The sequence below is a fragment of the Mirounga angustirostris genome, unplaced genomic scaffold (genome assembly GCF_029215605.1).
Source record: "Mirounga angustirostris isolate CCGP_5_RB_7025 unplaced genomic scaffold, mMirAng1.0.hap1 SCAF_1, whole genome shotgun sequence".
NCBI lineage: Eukaryota > Metazoa > Chordata > Mammalia > Carnivora > Phocidae > Mirounga > Mirounga angustirostris.
In genome coordinates, this window is record NW_026991709.1 from 211,863,793 (window position 1) to 211,882,851 (window position 19,059).

Genomic DNA, 19,059 nt, shown 5'->3' on the forward strand with positions numbered 1-19,059 from the left:
TCCTCCGCGGTTCCTCCAGCAGGCCCGGCAGGGTCCTGCCCCAGGGCCTTTGCACCGGCGGCTGGCTCCCTGCTCGGCCTGCAGTACTCCCAACCACGACCTCTTCCATGGCCGGCGCACTCCTCCTCCTTCCCGACTCGATCCAAATGCCACCTCCTCGGAGAGACCTCCCTTGACCCTGATCTCTGTCTACAATAGCCCGCTCATCTCCTCTCTTCCTCCTTTCCCTCCCCGGCCCTTCCCACGAGCCCCAGCACGCATTTATCTTCGTGACGCGTCTCCTTTCTGTGCATTGTGGCCGCAGGTCTCGGCCGCGGCCGGGGGGGGCCCGGCGCTGCCGCGTCCCGCCCTCCGGGGCCCCCGCCTGCTCGCCGGGCGTGCCCGGGCGGGCGCGGGGGCGGGCGGCCGGGCCGGGCGGGCGGGCGCGGGGCCCGGGGCCGGGGCCGCAGCTCCGGGCGGGCGCCATGGAGGGGCTGCGGCGGGGCCTGTCGCGCTGGAAGCGCTACCACATCAAGGTGCACCTGGCGGACGAGGCGCTGCTGCTGCCGCTCACCGTGCGGCCGCGGGACACGCTCAGCGACCTGCGCGCGCAGCTCGTGGGCCAGGGCGTGGGCTCCTGGAAGCGCACCTTCTACTACAACGCGCGGCGGCTGGACGACCACCAGACGGTGCGCGACGTGCGCCTGCAGGACGGCTCGGTGCTGCTGCTCGTCAGCGACCCCAGGTGGCGGGGCACGGGGGCGGGGGGGCGAGGGCCTGGGGGGAGGGGCGGGCGGGGGCCCGGCTGGGTGCGGGTGGGGCAGGGCTGAGGGGAGGCGGGAATTCCGGCCGGGCTGGGGTCCGGGGTGGGCTCGGGGTGGGGGGTGGGGCCCGGCTGGGAGGAGGCGGGAGAGCCCGGCTGGGGTCCGGGCTGGGGTCCGGGGTGGGCTCGGGGTGGGGGGTGGGGCCCGGCTGGGAGGAGGCGGGAGAGCCCGGCTGGGGTCCGGGCTGGGGTCCGGGGTGGGCTCGGGGTGCGGAGTGGGGCCCGGCTGGGAGGAGGCGGGAGAGCCCGCCTGGGGTCCGGGCTGGGGTCCGGGGTGGGCTCGGGGTGGGGGGTGGGGCCCGGCTGGGAGGAGGCGGGAGAGCCCGGCTGGGGTCCGGGCTGGGGTCCGGGGTGGGCTCGGGGTGGGGGGTGGGGCCCGGCTGGGAGGAGGCGGGAGAGCCCGCCTGGGGTCCGGGCTGGGGTCCGGGGTGGGCTCGGGGTGGGGGGTGGGGCCCGGCTGGGAGGAGGCGGGAGAGCCCGGCTGGGGTCCGGGCTGGGGTCCGGGGTGGGGAGTGGGGCAGGGCTGGGGCCTGGGATGCGGAGTGGGGCCCGGCTGGGGTCCGGTCTGGGGTCCGGGGTGGGCTCGGGGTGCGGAGTGGGGCCCGGCTGGGAGGAGGCGGGAGAGCCCGGCTGGGGTCTGGGGTGGGGTCCGGGGTGGGGAGTGGGGCAGGGCTGGGGGGAAGGCAGGAAGGCCGGGTGGAATGGGGTGCGATGGGGGAAGGAGGGTGGACTAGGGGCCTCCCCAGGGCCTGAGCTCGGGCTGTTCTGGGAACCAGCTGGGAGGAGACTGGAGACAGGCAGTGAGAGGCCTGGGGCGGCTGCCCGTCCCCCCCCCCCCGCCCCCCCGCCCCCCGCTCCAGCCTGATTCCTTTTCTTTCTTTCTTTCTTTCTTTTTTTTTTTTTAAAGATTTTATTTATTTATTTGAGAGAGAGAGAATGAGAGAGAGCACATGAGAGGGGAGAGGGTCAGAGGGAGAAGCAGACTCCCCGCTGAGCAGGGACCCCCCCAATGCGGGACTCGATCCCGGGACTCCAGGATCATGACCTGAGCCGAAGGCAGTTGTTTAACCAACTGAGCCACCCAGGCGCCCCTGATTCCTTTTCTTTTGCTCTGCCCCCTCTCTCTGACCTGCCCTGTCTTTCTTACTGTGCCTCTCAGTCCCTTCCCCTCTCAGTGGTGCGGGGGCCCTGTTTATTTCATTTCCGGTCATTCTTCCTGTCTCTGTATCTCTGTCCGTTGCTGTCTCTGCTGTTTCTTTCTGTGCCGCTCTCTGTCTCTCTGAGTCTCTCTGCCTTCTCCTCCCTTCTGTCTCCCTCACCAATCCTGTCCTGATGCTTGTTGCCCACACTCTGACCTGGCCATGTGAGGTTTCCAAAGGGGTCCCCTGGCCAAGGTGATGTGCATGAGGGGCATCTCTCTGCCCAAGGAGGGGTCTGCAGAGAGCATGTGGAGAGGTCCCCGGGCAGCTCTGGGAAATGCTGGAGGCCAGTCCATAGCCAGCCAGGCAGTGAGGCGGTGACGGTGGGCAGGGGATGGACCAGAGCCAGGATGTGTAACCCTAGAGTTTATGGGGGTCACACGCACTGGGTTTGGCCCTTAAGGTTTGGTCTGCCAAACCTGGGGTGATGTTTGGCAAGCAGGAGCCTCTGATGCTGGTCCTGGAGGCTCGAGGTGGGGTAGGAGAGCGGCCTCCCCAGGCCCTCTGGAAGGAGGGACTCAGAGGGTGGGATGATTTGGGAGTGGAGGGGTAAGAGTTGTCATTTTTTTTTTTTTTAAGATTTTATTTATTTATTTGACAGAGAGAGACACAGAGAGAGAAGGAACACAAGCAGGGGGAATAGGAGAGGAAGAAGCAGGCTTCCCTCTGAGCAGGGAGCCCGATGCAGGGCTCGATCCCAGGACACTGGGATCATGACCTGAGCCGAAGGCAGATGCTTAAACGACTGAGCCACCCAGGCGCCCCTGTCATTTTTTTTTTAAAGATTTTATTTATTTATTTGACAGAGAGAGAGAGCGAGAGCAGGAACAAGGAGGGGGAGTGGGAGAGGGAGAAGCAGGCTTCCTGCCGAGCAGGGTGCCCGATGTGGGACTCGATCCCAGAACCCTGGGATCATGACCTGAGCCGAAGGCAGACGCTCAATGACTGAGCCACCCAGGCGCCCGAGTTGTCATTTTTTAAAAAGATTTATTTATTTATTCATTAGAGAGAGAGAGCGCGCAAGCGAGAGCAGAGCAGGGGGCAGGGTCAGAGGGAGAGGGAGAAGCAGACTCCCCGCTGGGCAGAGAGCCTGACATGGGCTCAAGCCCAAGACCCTGGGATCATGACCTGAGCCGAAGGCAGATGCTTAAACGACTGAACCACCCAGGTGCCCCCGAGAGTTGTCTTTTTTTTTTTTTTTTTTTAAGATTTATTCATTTATTTGAGAGAGAGAGAGAGAATGGGACCTGGGGATGGGCAGAGGGAGAGGGAGAGAGAGTCCCAAGCATACTCCATGCTGATCGCAGAGCCCGACATGGGGCTCGATCTCACAACAGCCGGAGCCAAAACCAAGAGTCTGACTCTCAACGGACTACGCCACCCAGGCAGCCCAAGAGTTGTTATTTTAAACAGGGTTGTAGGGACAGCTTCACTGATGAGGTGACAGTTTGAGTAAATTCCTAATGTAGGTGAGGGAGGGAACCAAGTGGAAGTGTGGGCGGAGAATGGTCTGGGCAGAGGGCACAGTCCGTGCAAAGGCCCTGGGGCAGGACCAGGCCTGGTGTGTTAGAGCAGTGAGGAGGCATGTGTGACTGGAGCAGAGGGAGGGGGAGAGAGGGAGGAGAGGAGGGCGGGGAGGGGACAGGGCAGGTCGTGCAGGACCTTGGGGCCCATGAGGAGGACTTCAGCTTTTACTGTTGAGAGACGTGAGAGCCCTGGAGGGCTGTGGGCAGAGGAAGGCTGGACTTGACTCAGGAGCTCACAGGTGCCCTCTGGTGGTCACTGTGGGTGGGGAGGACAGACTGTGGGGAGTTGAGGGCAGAAGACTGGGGACCAGGGCAGAGTTCCAAGAAAGTGATGGCAGAGACTGAACTAGGATAGAGCCAACTCACTGTTCTTGCAACCCTCCGGGCAGGGTCCTGCCTCAGGGTCTTTGCACTGGCTGTTCCATCTGCCTCGAATGCTTTCCACCACCCTTCCTCCCTCCCTCCGCTCTTTCAGGGCCTTGGTTCAGATAACACCACAGTGAGATCTTCCCTGACCAACCACCCTGTTTACCACTGCATCCTGCTGACATGCCCCACCCCCCACCCCTGCTTTATCTTGCTCCCTAGCACTAATCAGCAGCTGACTTCTTTATGTTTCATGATTTTTTTCACCCCATCTCCTCCCCTAGACTGTAAACTCTATGGGGGCATTTTTGTCCCTCCTACTCACTGCTGTCTTCCCGGATCAGTGCCTGGCACATCGGAGGTCCTCAGTACATATTTGTTCAATGTCTTGTTCCTGGAGGTGAGGATGGGGCTGCTTAGGACACCTTCCTGGAAGCTCTAGCAGGGCCTGGAAGTGGGGGTAGGGGCTCAAGGCCAGAAGGGAGCCCTGGGCAGGTGCCAGAAGATGCTTTGGCCTGGCACTGAGCAGATCACGCCTTGAGTGCCAAGGGGAGGGCTGCGTTTGGCCTGCAACCTGTGTCTTTCTGTCCCCATCCTTCAGGTAGTTGGAGGAGGTAGAGCAATGACCCAGGGGACCGGAGGTGCTGGCTGAAGGAGCAGGCTGGGGTTGGGGGCACCTTCCGGAGGCGCCGCCTGGGAGCCCTGACTTCACTCTGGGTAAGTCTCTAGAACTTTTTTTTTTTTAAGATTTTTTTTTTTACTTTTAAATAACCTCTACACCCCACATGGGGCTCGAACTCACAACCCCGAGATCAAGAGTCACATGCTCTACTGACTGAGCCAGCCAGACACCCCTTAAGTCTCTAGTACTCCTAATGCAGAAGGGACCTTAGAGATTGTAGAGAGCACAGATGTGGAAACTGAGGCCCAGAGAGGAGAAGGGACTGATGGTGGTTGACTATCGCCCCACTCCACACCCTTGTGATTTTTTTGCCCCTTGGATAAGGACATGGGCCTTGCTTTCTTGCTTACCTTTAGACTAACATTTGTTGCCCCTAACTAACAGGAATGATGTTGCCCCGACTTGCAGTGTGACCTTGGGCAAATCGCTCCTCTCTGGGCTCCGTTCCCGGCTTCTGACCCGGCAAAGACTGGGCTTTGGTTGGCAGGTTTGGTTGAGTTGCGCTCTTTGCCTGCAATTCCTGAGACGGTCACCAGGTGGCTCCAAGACAGCGCAGCTCCCGCCCCTGGGGGGGTGGGGCAGGGCCAGCGGAGAGGAGGACGTGGCTGCTGTGTCACTGTCCAAGTCAGGGATGGGAGGGAAAGGGAAAAAGGAAAGCTGGTGTTTCCCCCTTCCCCGGGCCTGGCTTGAAACTGTTTTGTTCCCTCCTTGCTGCCGTTGCAAGTTCTGGGCTCCTGGGGTGTTCAGTGAAGTACTGGCCGGACCTTCTGACCAGCGGCTGCCGGCTGCCTTGGACGCGCCCGACGGAGCCCCCCAGGCCCCGGGCACTGACCCAGCATGTTGCTGCTCCAGCCCAGTCAGCAGCGGGGAGCTCGTGTGACCCTGAGGCCCCGGCTCCCCCCTCGGGGCCTCCAGTGCCCAGTCTGCAGTGGGAACCAGCGTGCCACCTCGGAAGGCTCCCAGGTGCAGCCAGGGCATATGACCTGAAGAGAGGCACAGAGGGGAGTGGAGAGGAGCTCGGGGACCTCATCCCTCCTACCTTGTACATTCTCTCGGCCACGCCTGTGCCCGAGCTGTGCCCCCTGCCTGACGCACCTTCTACAGTCCTCCCTGCCACTCCAACTCACCTGGGATTCCAGCCTCCTCCAGGAAGTCTTCTTGGGATTCCCTCCTCACCAGCCAGTGAGCACTCTGTCCTCTGTGGGGCCCCCGCGAGCCCCTTCTGTTGTGAACAGCCTTGGCTGGGGGGGGGGTGCAGCCAATTATTAATGAAATCTCCAATGACTACAGGTGGAGACTGGGGGGCCCCAGCCCTCCCCCAGCTCTCCAGCGTCCCATGGTGCATGGTCCCAGGCCCAGACACCTCCCCACTGTGCGCCTGCGCCCACTCCCTTGGCCGTGTCCTCATCCCCTAAATCCGGCTGCCTTGTTCCCTATGCGGGGTCTCCTGGTTGGGTCTGAAGGGCCCTGGGTAAGTGGGTGGGGCTGGGGGAGCCGTGTCTGTGTCCCTGTCCACAGAGCCATGGGGCACAGGCGGTGACCCTGGGGGCATTGCAGGCAGCGTGTCCTGGGAATTCTCGGGACGAGACCCGCCGGGTAGAACGCCGGGTCCGGGTTGGACCTCTGTCCTGTGCCGCGTGCTGTCAGGACCTCTGCACAGACCCTGGGAGGGTTGGGGGGGAGGCGCGGGGCTGGCCCACTCCCTCGAGGGCCGTGTTCACGGTCCAGGTGCTGGCGTGGTGCAGGGCAGAGGCGCGGGAGCCTGGGAAGAAATAATGTTTTCATTAAGAGGCATGTTGGCTGCAGCGTGGACAGGTGGGTAATCAGTGGCGGCCACGGGGAGAGCCACCCTCAGCCTTTGCTGGCACAGGGATGGCACCAGGCCCACCCGGCTCTGCTCACCTGCCCTCCGAGCCTTGGGCTCCAACCCCCCTGATGCCCAGTCCAAGACCAGGGACCTTGAGACCCCAGTGCCTGTTCCTTGGGGCTCCTCCTAGGGCAGGGCCTCCAACACCCTCTTTTGTCATGGGTAAGCTGAGGCCTCGGCTGCTTGACCCCTGCTCCTGGCTGGTTTGGATCTGTCCATCACTTAGCCATGCACACGTGCCTGACTTGTGCCCAGGGACACCCCTGTGCACACATGGGGGCCTGCCCCACGGGGCCTGGCAGGAAAGTGGGCTCTTGATGATCACCCAGCTCCATTCCTCAGCCCCCAGTACGTGCCAGAGTCTGGGCCGTTTCCTTGGCCAGCTTTGACTTAACTCTAGACAAATAACTGCCCCATGGTGGTAGCCGGGATTGTGGCCCATTTTACAGATGGGGTGTCCAAGGTCATCTTTCTCTGGGCTGCTGCCCCAGTAGCCCCTGAACTGAGGGGTCTCAGCCCCTGTGGGGTCCCTGATGGAAGAAGGGGAGGGTTTCCTGCTTCTTGACTGAGGGTGGGGGCAGGGGGTTGGGGGAAGCATTTCAGACCATTTTGACATTTAACAAACACTATGCAAATCATATGCAAATCACCACCCGTTTCTTAAGCCTCGACAGCCCAGGCGTGTACTGAAATAATACTGTTGGACCTGTCCCTTGGCGTTTGCCTGGTGGAGGAGTACAGAGCTTCTCCTTCCCCTCCCCCCTTCCATCCCCCTTCCTTCTTCCTCCCCTTCCTCCCTCCCTCCCTCCTTCCTTCCTTCCTTCCCTTCTCCCCCTCCTTCCCTTTATTCCTTTTACTGCTTTTCTTCCTTCACTTGGTCCCTCCGAGGCCTCCCAGTCCCCGAGGTGAATGCAAAAAGCAATAAAAGTAGCTCCCAGTGTTCCCATTTTCCAGATGAGATACAGGGAGGCACAAGTCTGGCCTGAGGTCCCAGGGCCACATGTAGAAAGTGGTGTCCCCCACCGAGTGTCATCATGGACCAAAGTGGACAGAGCCTATGACCCAAGAAGGAAGATGACAGTGGCTAGAGCGGTCAGGCCTTTGAGGAGGCTCCAGGCCTGGCAGGGCTTGGCAGAGCCCAGGGGAATCATCCTGGAGGTTTTTGGCCTCGAATGGCAAGCTGCCCCGAGCTAGGATCTGGAGAACTCGGACCTTGATGGACTGTGCTTTTCCAATCCTGTTTTCTCTTGCTACTCCATCAGCATGTTCTTTGAATTCTGGCCACCGCCAGTTTGCATGCCCTACCCTCTCTCTTTGGCAAACTCCTATTCATCCTTCAAAGCCCAGCTGCAATGCCCCCTTCTTCGCACAGTCATTTCTGGTCCTCCAAGAAGAGCCTCCGCTTCCCTCTGGGCTTCAGTTATGCTAGATCTCTCTATGGCCCAGCTCTGGCTACTTAGGGGCTGCAGCATCACTGCCCACTCGGCTCAGTTCTGGCACCTGCCTGGTTATGACACCCCCCCCGTGTGAGCTCTGCAGGGCTCCCCGTGGGCCTCTGGGTCCTGCAGCCTCCATTCCTGCTGACTGAGACCTGACGCAGGGAACTGGGCGGTGTGTTGGTCCTCCCAGCCTGACGAGTTGAGCCTGGGGCCCCAGGGTCACATCACCTGGTTGGGATCAGGTACGGAAGGGCCATCTTCGAGTGCGTATGAATAAAAGGTTAAATGTGTTTCAGAACAACAATCAAGTTCAAGCTCCTTCACTTGGTCTTTGGTCTTCGCTCTGCCCGGGTGAGCGCCTCTTTCCACGCAGGAACCTTTTCCCTCGACTCCTACTCTGGCTGGCCCCAACCGGCCCCTCCCCTCTCTGGCCTGTGAAAATAGGGGAAACCTGCCCCCGCCAGCCCCTGGGGCCTCTCGGGCTCCTGGCTCCACCCCCAGAGCAAGTCTGGGCTGCAAGGAGTTTCGAGTGAGACTTGGCAGCCACCATCTCTTCCTGGGGCCCAAGGCGTCCTGGGGAGGGGCCACCTCCCGCCTCTCAGCTGCCCACTTGATTTGGGCTCCCAGCATCCCGGGGGTGGGGGGTGTTCCTGGGTGGCAGGTAGATCCAGGTGGTTCCCAGAGGAGGCGTCGGTGGCTCAGCCAGAGACTGCCAGCGCCCAGACTCCCCGAGTCCGTCCTTCTCTGCCTCACTCTCTCCCTCGGTGTCTCCAAGCCAGGTCTTGGCATTCTCTGCCTCTGCTCATTTGTTCCCTGGGCATTTGTAAGTGCCCTCTGTGTGCCTGGCCCTGTGCTGGCTGCTGGAGATACCAGGACAGATCCTGCTCCAGCTGCCACAGACAGTGGGACAGGTTGTTCACTGCACCAAAGCACCCAGCTGAGGGGTGAGGGGGCCCCAGGAAGGGGACACTTTCTGTAACTCACACAAAGGCCAAGACACCCACATGATGACCCTCAGGAGGCTGGAGGAACGTTCAGCAGAAGACCCATGATGCTGCAGGGTGGGAGGCTGCTCCTGGGATCCCGGAGACCCCTCCTCTGGGCTAGACCCACAGTCCTCCACTGCATGACCTTGGTGGATCCTTGTCCTTTTGTGGGCCTCATTTTTCCCAGCTGTCCAAGGAAGCAGGGGTGACTGGGCCAGGAGTTGCTCTCATGGTATAGAGAAATCCTGACTAATCCCTGCACTGAAATGGGTTTGAAAGAATCCTCCAAGGGGAAAGGAGTTGTAAGAAGAAACGAAACAAAAAAAAAATCGCAAAGTCAACTGCCCAGCCTGCCATCTGACTCACCTGGGGTGGAAGCAGCCTCACTACCATCCCCCAGAACATTAGGGAAACTTGCCTGTTTCTTCCCCTGATGGCCCCTGGTACCCACTGAAGGCTGCTGGCCTCCCCATGAGGGCTCCAGGCCTGGCTCTGAGGGCTCCTGAGTCGGCACTGACCTCCCACTAGTGCTCTGAGCTCCAGACCCACTCAACCTCTTGCTGGGTCTCACATGGGAGAAACTCTTCCTGGCCACAGGGCCTTTGCGTGTGCTCTTTGTATGCAGCATCCTCTCCCATCCTCTCCTTTCATCTGATTTGCACGTTCAATGTCCCTTCCTTGAGGAGGCCCTAAACAAGTCATGTCCCCCCAGTTTTGCATTCTCGCACCATCCTGTTCTTTTCCTTTGTAGCATTAATTATTTATATTATTACTTATTCAGTGTGTATTTTTTCCACCAGCCTGTGGGCACTGTGAAGGCTGGGATGGGTCTCATCTGGGCACTGCTGGATCGCACAATGTTTAATAACCCAGTGTCAGGGACTGGGGAGCCAGGAACACCCTCCCTCGCTAGGCTTAGTGAGGGACCCTGCCCCAGTTGCTGTCACCACTGTGTCCAGCTCCAGGTGGCCAAGGAACACAGAAGCTTGGGATTAGGATTCCATTCACTCCGGCTCCTGCCACTGTGATAAATGGGGAAAATTCAGAATTAATTATTGACTGTCTTGCTGAGCTGGCCTGATCTAGACAGATAGAGTGTCCTCACCGCCATGTCTGCTCGACATTTCTCAAGAGTTTCCAAGAGGTTGAGAGGCAGCTGGCTGGGGGGGAGAGGCCCAGAAGGCACTGGAGCCAGATGGACCTGGGTGCAAAGCCTGCCTCTGTTGGGCTCTTTTGGGCAGCTCACTTTCCTTCTCTGAGCCTCCATTTTTCTCATTTGGAAAAAGGGGGAAAAAATCCTTGTCTGTTGGAAGAATGTGTTGCAGGAATCACCTTGAATTAACAGAGGGTGGCCCACCGTAATTATATAACAAACACTGCAGAATCTGTGAGTTGCCTCTGGAGGCCTAATTCTTCCCCCCTGACCCTGGCAGAATAAAATGGGGTCAGTGTGGGAGGCAGACTCCTTACCCACAGGGGGCTCTGTCTCCCTTAGCCAGTGAGCGATGGCAGATGGCAAACATAGGTCCAAATTGTAAGACCTGATCCAAGACAACAACCACAAAGGAGCAACTCTCTGAACTACTACTTCCTTCTCCTTTAGATTCTGGAGTGCCAGACCCCACCGCAAGGGCACAGCGTCCCCTGGTGGGCAGTGAGTGAGAAGTTAAATACCCAGCGCTCTCTGGTAGAAAGATGATGGAAGCCGCATATGTAATTTAAAACTTTCTGGTAGCCACAAGTAAAAAAGTAAAAAGAAACAGGTGAAATTAATTTTAATATGTTTTATTTAACTCAATACAGCCAAAATATAATTTTAACATGCAATCAATATAAAAAACTGTTAAGGAGCTATCTTAACATTCTTTTTTTCATACCAAGTTTTTTTTTTTTTTTTTTAAGATTTATTTATTGGGCGGGGGTGGGGGGGCACCTGGGTGGCTCAGTCCTTAAGTGTCTGCCTTGGGCTCAGGTCATGATCCCAGGGTCCTGGGATCCAGCCCTGCTTTGGGGCTCCCTGCTCAGCAGAGAGTCCGCTTCTCCCTCTCCCTCTGCCGCTCCCCCTGCTTGTGTTCCCTCTCTCTCTCTCTCTGTCAAATAAATAAAATCTTAAAAAAGAATAAAGATTTATTTATTTGGGAGAGAGGGGGGGAGGGGGGAGGGGTCAGAGGGAGAAGGAGAGAATCTCAAGCAGACTCCGACTGAGCGCAGAGCCCTACGTGGGGCTTGATCTCAAGACCCCGAGATCATGACCTGAGCCAAAATCAAGAGTCAGACCCTTAACTGACTCAGCCACCCAGCCTCCCCATTATACCAAGGCTTTCGGAACCTGATGTGGGTTATGTACTTGCAGAACATCTCAGTTGAACTAGTCACGTTTTAAATGTCAGAGGCTCGGGGCGCCTGGGTGGCTCAGTCGTTAAGCGTTTGCCTTCGGCTCAGGTCATGATCCCAAGATTCTGGGATCGAGCCCCACATCGGGCTCTCTGCTCCGCGGAAAGCCTGCTTCTCCCTCTCCCACTCCCCCCACTTGTGCTCCCTCTCTCGCTGTGTCTCTCTCTGTCAAATAAATAAATAAAATCTTTAAATGAATGAATGAATGAATGAATGAATGAATGAATGTATGTATGTATGTCAGAGGCTCGCATGTTGGACGGTATAGAATCAGGTACATGGTTATATCACCCGCGTGGACTAGTGCAGACTAGTGCCGCGTGGACCGCAGCAGCCACTAGAGGGCGGCCGTGAGCACCGGAGTCCGGTCCCCTTGTTCCTCTGCCCACAGCCCTCCTTTGATCTGGTTGCCCTTGGGGGCGGGTCCTGCGGGAGCCCTGGGGGCCACAGGGAGGATTTAGGCTTTTACCCCAAGGGAAGTGGGGCCCTGGAAGGCTGTCAAGGGTTCAAATCCTGCCTCTGCTTTCTCTTAGCCGGGTGACCTGAGGCCAGTGACTTGCCCTTCTGGGCGTCAGTTTCCCATCTATAAAATCAGTCCAGTAGTAGACCATCCTCTGACAGTGGTGACGTTCCAATTAGCTCCTGGCCTCAGGATGCTTACTTAGGAGCTCCAGCCTCCCTGCAGCTGTCATGACCAGGATTAAGGGGAGGCAAGAGAGACACCAGCCTCTGCACAAAACTTAGGAGGTGCCAACAAACTCAGTCATGCAGATGAGTACTATTTTTTTTAAAGATTTACTTATTTGTCTTGGAGAGAGAGAGCATAAGTGGGAGGGGCAGAGAGAGAGAGAATCTCAAGCAGACTGAGCGTGCATAGAGCCCACCGCAGGGCTCTATCCCAGGATTCTGGGATTATGATCTGAGCCACAACCAAGAGTCAGAAGCCTAACTGACTGCGCCACCCAAGCGCCCTGGATAACTACTATTTTAATACCACATTTAAAAAATACAATGAAAAGGGGCGCCTGGGTGACTCAGTCGGGTAAGCGTCTGCCTTTGGCTCAGGTCATGATCTCAGGATCCTTGGATTGAGCCTGCTCAGCGGGAGTCTGCTTGTCGCTCTGCCCCTTAGCCCTACTCATGCACTCGTGCATGCTCAATCTCTCTCACAAATAAATAATAAAAAAAAAAAACCACAATAAGTGCAAAAACATCTACAATGAACAACGTATCAAAGTGTGAAATATCACCAGGCTCTGACCCTGCTCTGGCTTCACCCTGCCCCGCTGGCCTCACCCTATTCCCGCTACTGCTGCACCTGGGAGGCCGTTCCCCCGCACAGCCTCCCCTCCCAGCAGTAAAAGCTTCTGATTAAACCTTAATTCTCCATGATTAAGCCCAGGGATCTGGGGGCCAGGCAGCACTGCAGGAGGGAGGCCCCGGCAGGGGCAGGCCAGGCTGGGCCTCCCTGGGGCAGAGGGAAGACTGGGAGGGAGGCCGATGAGTGGCTGGAGCGGAAGCCGGAACTTAATGAGCCCCTCAGGATTAATTACAAGCCCAGGAGCAGGCTGAGAAATCTATTAGCAGAGCAGTTCCCGACTCGAGGCTTCCCTCATTTGCTTCATCACTTTTTCTCTAAAACTCCTCCCCATTCTTTCCCAACAAAACATATTTATTTTAAAATGAAACAATGAAAACGCAGGTATATATTTTTTTGAGTGAAGTAGACAGTATATCCTCCCAATGTATGAATTTGGGAGGATATACATTAAAATGAATATATAACTGTTAAAAAATGATCTGCGTGGTCCTGTTTGGAACCATAGTAACAACAGCCACCTTGTGAGTACTTGAGTATGTGCTGAGTGTTTACACACTCCTCTTCACTCATCTGTTCCTCACAACAGCTCTGGGGGTGCAGGCTATTATGACCCCCACTTTGCAAGTACTTGTCTGACTCTAGGATCTGTGTTCTTGAGCCCCACTGTCTACATCAGGGTGGGTTCTGACTTGAGAGCTTGTCCTGCAAAGCCTGGCCAGGCTGCTGTATCCAGGTGAGCCACTTTGGGTTCCAGAAGAGACCAGAATTTGTGATTTTTTTTTCCTTTGCTTTCTGCCTCCAAGCATTTGCCTTGGCCATTTGCTCCACCAGGAACAGCTTTCCTTCCTGTGTGTGAATACTCCTCGGTCTTCAAAACTCAGGGTCCATGACTGCATGAGGCTTTCTTTGTGAACCCCGCACTGAGGCTTCACCCACTCCACCGTGGGGCACCCCGTCTTCTTCTGTCCAGCCTGACCACTTGGGCTGGGAGTCTCTGGCTGGTTTTGGCTTCCCCAGCCTGAGATCCCCTCCAGGGCTGGGTCTCCGGCCCGGCCTGGCCCAGGGCAGGTAGGATATCAGTAATGGGGGTGGGGACACTCAGGGGCTCTTGGATTCTGTGGGGACCTAGAGGAGCCATGAGTGCGGAAAACATCCTTCTGGTCTAAAATACCTGCAAACAGATGATTCTATATCGGTTTTTCTCAGGGAAGATAGGAGTTGTCCTCACATTCATTCTGGCTGCAGACAAGGCTGTGGGGAGCGGGGGGCGGGGGACAGAGGGGCCCCTGATGGCCCTTCTCCCACCTTCCAAGCACTATTATCTTTCCATTTTACAGGGAAGGAAACAGGAGGGGAGAGAACCAGTGACCTGAGTCACAGGCTCCCCGGGGATGGGGCACAGGGCCTGGAAGCTAAACTCTGACACTTTTCTGCCTCCTGGGTCCACGGCCCCTCCCCATTATGTAGATGGGGACACTGAGGCACTGTGAGGCAAGCCGTCCTCGCCGAGGTCACATGGCTGATCCTGGGGGTGGAGCTGGGGACAGTCCCGCCGTCGGAGCGGGTGGTGGATCTGGAAGTAAGGTGGAAGGGCGAGGTTAGGGCAGGGCTGGGGGGGCGTGTCCACTGGGGAGGCCGAGGCCCCACCCCTTCCCGGTCCCTCCCGCGTCTCCACCTGCCTCTCCCGCCTGCGGCCTGTCAGCGGGCTGGTGGGGAGATTTCACCGTTTCCTGGGGCCAAGGGAATGAATTTAACTGGTGCAGGACGGGGCAAGGTGAGCCCAGAGTGAGGGCCCGCCAGTCCCGCGGGCTTTCTCGGGCCGCCGGAGGCCCGCAGTGCGGGTGCGAAGCCTTCGTCCTCCCTCTCTCCCACCCCCGCCCCTCGATCTCGCCACACCCCCGCCCCGCACCTCTCCGCGCCCCGACCCAGAGCTCTGTCCTGGGGAGCTTCGCATGCTCAGGAAGGGGTGAGTGGCTGAGAAGTCCTAACGGTGGAAACTCGGGGCGTGTCAGCCGGCAACCGGAGCGATGGGTTCCCATGCCTACCCCGCTGCTCTTCGCCCCCCGCCCGCCCCGCCGCGCACATCAGCCCCGCCCTCTGCCTGGGAACAATTGCAGTGTCAGAGACGCCGCTGCCACCCCTCCACGGCCGGCCTCATGTTTAATTCATCTCGGGGCTAATTGCAGCCAGGCTGGGGGAGGGGCATGGTAACCTTGGCCTCCCCTCCCCCCGCCCTTCCTGCTGCCAGGGTGATTGGGGAACGGTGGGGGGAGGGTAAGGGCCTTTGTGTCCCCCTCTCCGCCCCCAGCCCTAGGCAGGGGAGCCAGCCCTGCAGCACCTCGTCCCAGGGAGCATCCTTGGAGGCAGTGCTAATGGCAGAAACCCCAGCTCAGGGCCAGGCGGGGTGGTGGGAAGGAGGCCCACTGTGTGCCTGCCTCGGGATGATGCTCCCATCCCTCCCTCCCTCACTTCCACGGATCGGGACTGATAAAAATACTTCGGATGAGCAGGTTATTACTACCTTCCAGGTGAGCCCGCCAAGGCCGGAGGTCCCAGGGCACAGGGCTGGTGCCAACAGTAGTGAATGAGCGCCAGCACTTAGGATCCCACGACGTTCGGAGCTGTTGGCAGCACCTGGCTCTCTGAAGATGTTAGCCACCTTGACCGAGGGCTTACTGGGGCCAGGCACAGTCCTGAACTACCCTCATGATTATCACCAGGCCGGGGTTAGGGTAAGACAAAACGTAAGCAGGCGCCAACAAGCCCGGTCAACAAGAGAAATACTATTTTAAGTCATATTTTCAAAAATTCAAACCAATGCAAAAAAGAGTCCTCGCGGAACAAAATATCCAATGTTAAGGGCAGGCGGATAGGTCCCTGCATTGGTCGGACTTGTATGAATGTTCTGATGGTCCCCACAGCCCCTGGGAGGTGGGACTGTGCTAATCAACACTTCACTTTACAGACGGGGAGGTTGGGGGGGGGGGAAACGGGGGAGGAGCCAAGCGGGGGTATGTTCTTGCCCCATCTGACCCCCTGCCTGCCCTCCCCACCCCTTGGTCCAGGTGGGGCTTGGTTCTTCCCTCCCCTGCTCGGACTCCTCCATCCCGGCTCCCAGCTCGCCCCGGTCAACTTGCCTGAGCGACGCTGCCTGAAAGAACTGTGGGCACCAGCTGCTGGCCGTTGTCCGTGTGCCAGGGACCCATGCCCTCCACGATAGCTTTCAGGCATCAGCATCCCGCAACTGGCTGCTCCTGGCCGGGCCTCGATGCCCCCATTTGTCCCCTGTGGGAGTAAAGCCTCTCACCTCTGCTTTCCCGTAAAGCAAGGTGGGGGGTAAAAACCCGGACCCCACTCGCCTCAGAGGCCACCATTCGTGAGGCCTTCCTTGGCGGATCAACACAAACCCTCCAAATTCCTCTTTAAACATATATGCTGGCCAGGGGGTTCGTGCCGAGTCCGGAGCCAGCTGGCCTGGGTTCACATCCTGCTCTGCCACCTGCAGGCTGTGTGACTTAGGCAGACCATTCAACCCCTCCGTAAAATGCCTCTGGATTCAATGAGTCAGATGAATGCTCGGAAAGCTTAGGGCCATGCGTGGCATGCAGTAGGTGCTCAACGAGGGGCTGAAATCGCCGGGGCCAGGCGCTGGGCTCAACCCGAGCTCCGGGCACCCGGGTCCCTGCAGTCCTAGGAGGTGGGCCCGTTTCAAAGGGCGAGAAGCCGAGGCTGCAAGCAGAGCGGAGACGAGCCGAGGGTCGAAGGCCGGAGCGGGGCCGGGGCGGCGGCGGGGCGGGCGCGCGGGCGGGGACCGGGACCGCGCTCGCGGCGGCGCTGAGCGTTTCCATGGCAGCCTGGCGGGAGCCGGCCGGAGCGATTAGGCGTCCCGAGGAGCTGCTGCTAAAAATAGCGCGCGCCGCACCGGGCTCATTAGCTGCCGGGCTTTTGGCTGCCAGGTACCCGCTCCCGGCCCGCCTTCCCGCTCGCGCCCGGGCGCAGCGAGGCCGCAGGGGGATGCGGCGGGGACGCACAGCCCCGTCCCGGGCCCTCACCGGCCCGCACCGGCCTCCAGGACTGACCCCCACGCCCCCGCCCTCCTCCCGGCGATCGGCCCCAAAGGCAAATCGGATCGCACTGCCCCCCTGCCCTAAATCCTTCCTTGGCTCCCCATTGCCTTCAGCTCCCATTACCTCCCTAACTTCACACCCCGCACCCCCCCTCCCCCCCAGCTCTGGCTGCCTCTCAGGGGCTCACAGTCACCGCACCCACCTCTGCGTCTTGGCTCCTGCTGTTCCCTCCGCGTGGGCCCCGCTGCCTTCTCCCCTTCACTTTCTCAGCGTGTGCATCACCTCCTCCGGGGAGCCCGAGGCCCAGCCCAGCTCAGGCGCCTCTTCCCGGCGCCTCGCCACAGCTCCGACACTAAGCCGCGAGCTCTCAGAGGGAGGAGAGAGTGTGCTTTGGTCCTGTGTCGCCAGAAGGACATGGCACACAGCCCCTGTTCAGAGTTTGTGGAATGAACGAGGGGATGAAATGGCCCAGCCCTGATGCAGGGGTTCCCCGGGGGCGGGGGGAGTAGTGGTGGGCACTCACAGTAAGCGCCCCCAATGCCCTCTGTCGCCGGGCTCCACGTCCTGCTTCCTTCGCAGAGGATGGCTTGGCTGTGCGACCCCGCCAGGCCACTGGCGGTCTCTGGGCCGCCTTCTGCCTTCCAGAACCACCACCGTCCTAGGACTTAGAGGTTGAAAGGACCCAGCGCAGCTCTAGTGGAGCTGCCAAAATTTGGGAGGGAGACAGAGGGCGAGATGAGGGGCAAGAGACCGTAGGAGAGGATGGGCGGTCCTGCAAATATCCTGGAATAAAATGAAGTCTTTTGGGGAACCAGTGGGCAGCCCCAGACGGGCAGGATTTCCCCGAGGAGAGCCGAGGGGGGTGCACTTTCCCGGCCGGCCACGTGGTGGCACATTTGGCATGGTCCAGCTTGGTTGTAGCAAGGCTGGGAAACGCAGAGCCGAGTCTCTGGGACCTCAGGAGGGGGCAATGGGTGATGGACAGTTTGCAGCAGGGGCGTGCTAGCAGGGAGGAGAGCAAGTCTGGGGTTTGCAATGTGCGCGGTGGTGGTGCTCAAAGCTTTTAAAAAATATATTATTTATTTATTTTTGTGAGAGAGGGAGAGAGAGAGAGAGCTCGCGCGGGCGTGAGCATGAGCAGGGGGAGGGGCAGAGGCAGATGGAGAAGAGGCTTCCTGCTGAGCAGGGAGCCCGATTCGGGACTCAATCCCAGGACCCCGGGACCATGACCTGAGCCGAAGGCAGACGCTTAACCGACTGAGCCACCCTCAAAACTTTTGATTATGTATTATCTGAGCTCTGTGTTGCCTTGAGTCTATGACCGTGTCTGTGACACCATAAGACCATGGCTTACGTGAAAGAGCAGCTCATCATTCCTGTCCTCACAGTCCGGGCATCATCCCATGCTGCAGTGATGGCCCCACGATCACCAGGGACCAGACTTTTTTTACCTTGTGGCTCCACCTCCTCAGCTGAACTTACATCTGTGGCCCATACAGGCTGCTCCAGCTCCTGCCATCATGGGCCACCTTCCAGATGAGGTGGGAGGAGGGTAGCGGGAAGGGGTGGAGGAGGGCCTGTCCTTATGTTCTGAGGTTAGCACCTGGAAGTTACATGCATGGTTTATGCTCACACCCTGTTGTCCACTATGTAGCCAAAAGGTCACACTGAGCGGCAAGGGAGGCTGGTCTTTAGTTGGGCAGCTTCTATTTCTAAAAGAGAAAGCAGAGAATGAATATCAAGGGCCAGCCCACAGCCTCTGCCACTGAATGGGCTGGGAAGGAAGATTGGACATTGTTCACTGTTTCAGTGATCCTAGCAGGGCCTTTCTTGATCTCTGGACGAGGAGACCTGCGTGACCCAGCCCCATTCCCTCTCTGTCCTCCCCTCCTCCCTCTCTCCCCCTTGCTCACTCTGCTCCAGCCGCATGAGCCTCCTTGCTGTTGCTCCAGCATGCCAGACTCAGTCCTGCCCCAGGGCCTTCGCACATCCTCTGCCTGGGATGTTCCTCCTCCACATCTCTCCATGGCTCCCTCCTTCCCCTCCTTCAGATCTCTGCTCAAACATCACCTTCTCAGAGGCCTTTCCTGAATGTCCTGTTTAAAATTGCAATCTGCTCTCCCTCCCCACTTCTTGCTCCTTCCTGAAGCCTTCCCTGCCCTAATGTTCTTCCTAGCACTTTGCACTCTTTAAAGCTCTATAGATTTATTTGCTTACTGCCTGTCTCCCCCACTAGGCTGTGAGCTCGACCAGGGCAGGGTTTCCCTGTGCCTAGAACAGTGCCTGGCACTCAGTCGGGACTCGGGAAATATTCTGAATGAGTACACTGAGTAAATAAAGCAGGCACAATCATTCCCCCTTTTAGAGACTTGGAAACAGGTCCCAGGGGAAGGGTGACTTACCCAAGGTC

At 58.5% G+C, this 19,059-nt stretch overlaps 1 protein-coding gene across 2 annotated transcripts; it reads left to right on the forward strand.

The window, feature by feature from the left end:
• Positions 1 to 409: 409 nt before the first annotated feature.
• On the forward strand, positions 410 to 8,210 carry TINCR (TINCR ubiquitin domain containing). 2 transcript variants are annotated; one of them, XM_064572779.1, is made up of 4 exons: positions 410 to 724; positions 4,178 to 4,293; positions 4,495 to 4,610; positions 5,300 to 8,210. In XM_064572779.1, the coding sequence occupies exons 1-2, from the start codon at positions 465 to 467 to the stop codon at positions 4,182 to 4,184; spliced, it is 267 nt and encodes an 88-aa protein (XP_064428849.1). In that variant the 5' UTR covers positions 410 to 464; the 3' UTR covers positions 4,185 to 4,293; positions 4,495 to 4,610; positions 5,300 to 8,210. The 2 variants fall into 2 exon arrangements, with proteins under 2 accessions (XP_064428849.1, XP_045758216.1); XM_045902260.3 differs by lacking the exon at positions 4,178 to 4,293 and having other exon boundaries at positions 5,300 to 8,209.
• The last annotated feature ends 10,849 nt before the right edge of the window (positions 8,211 to 19,059 follow it).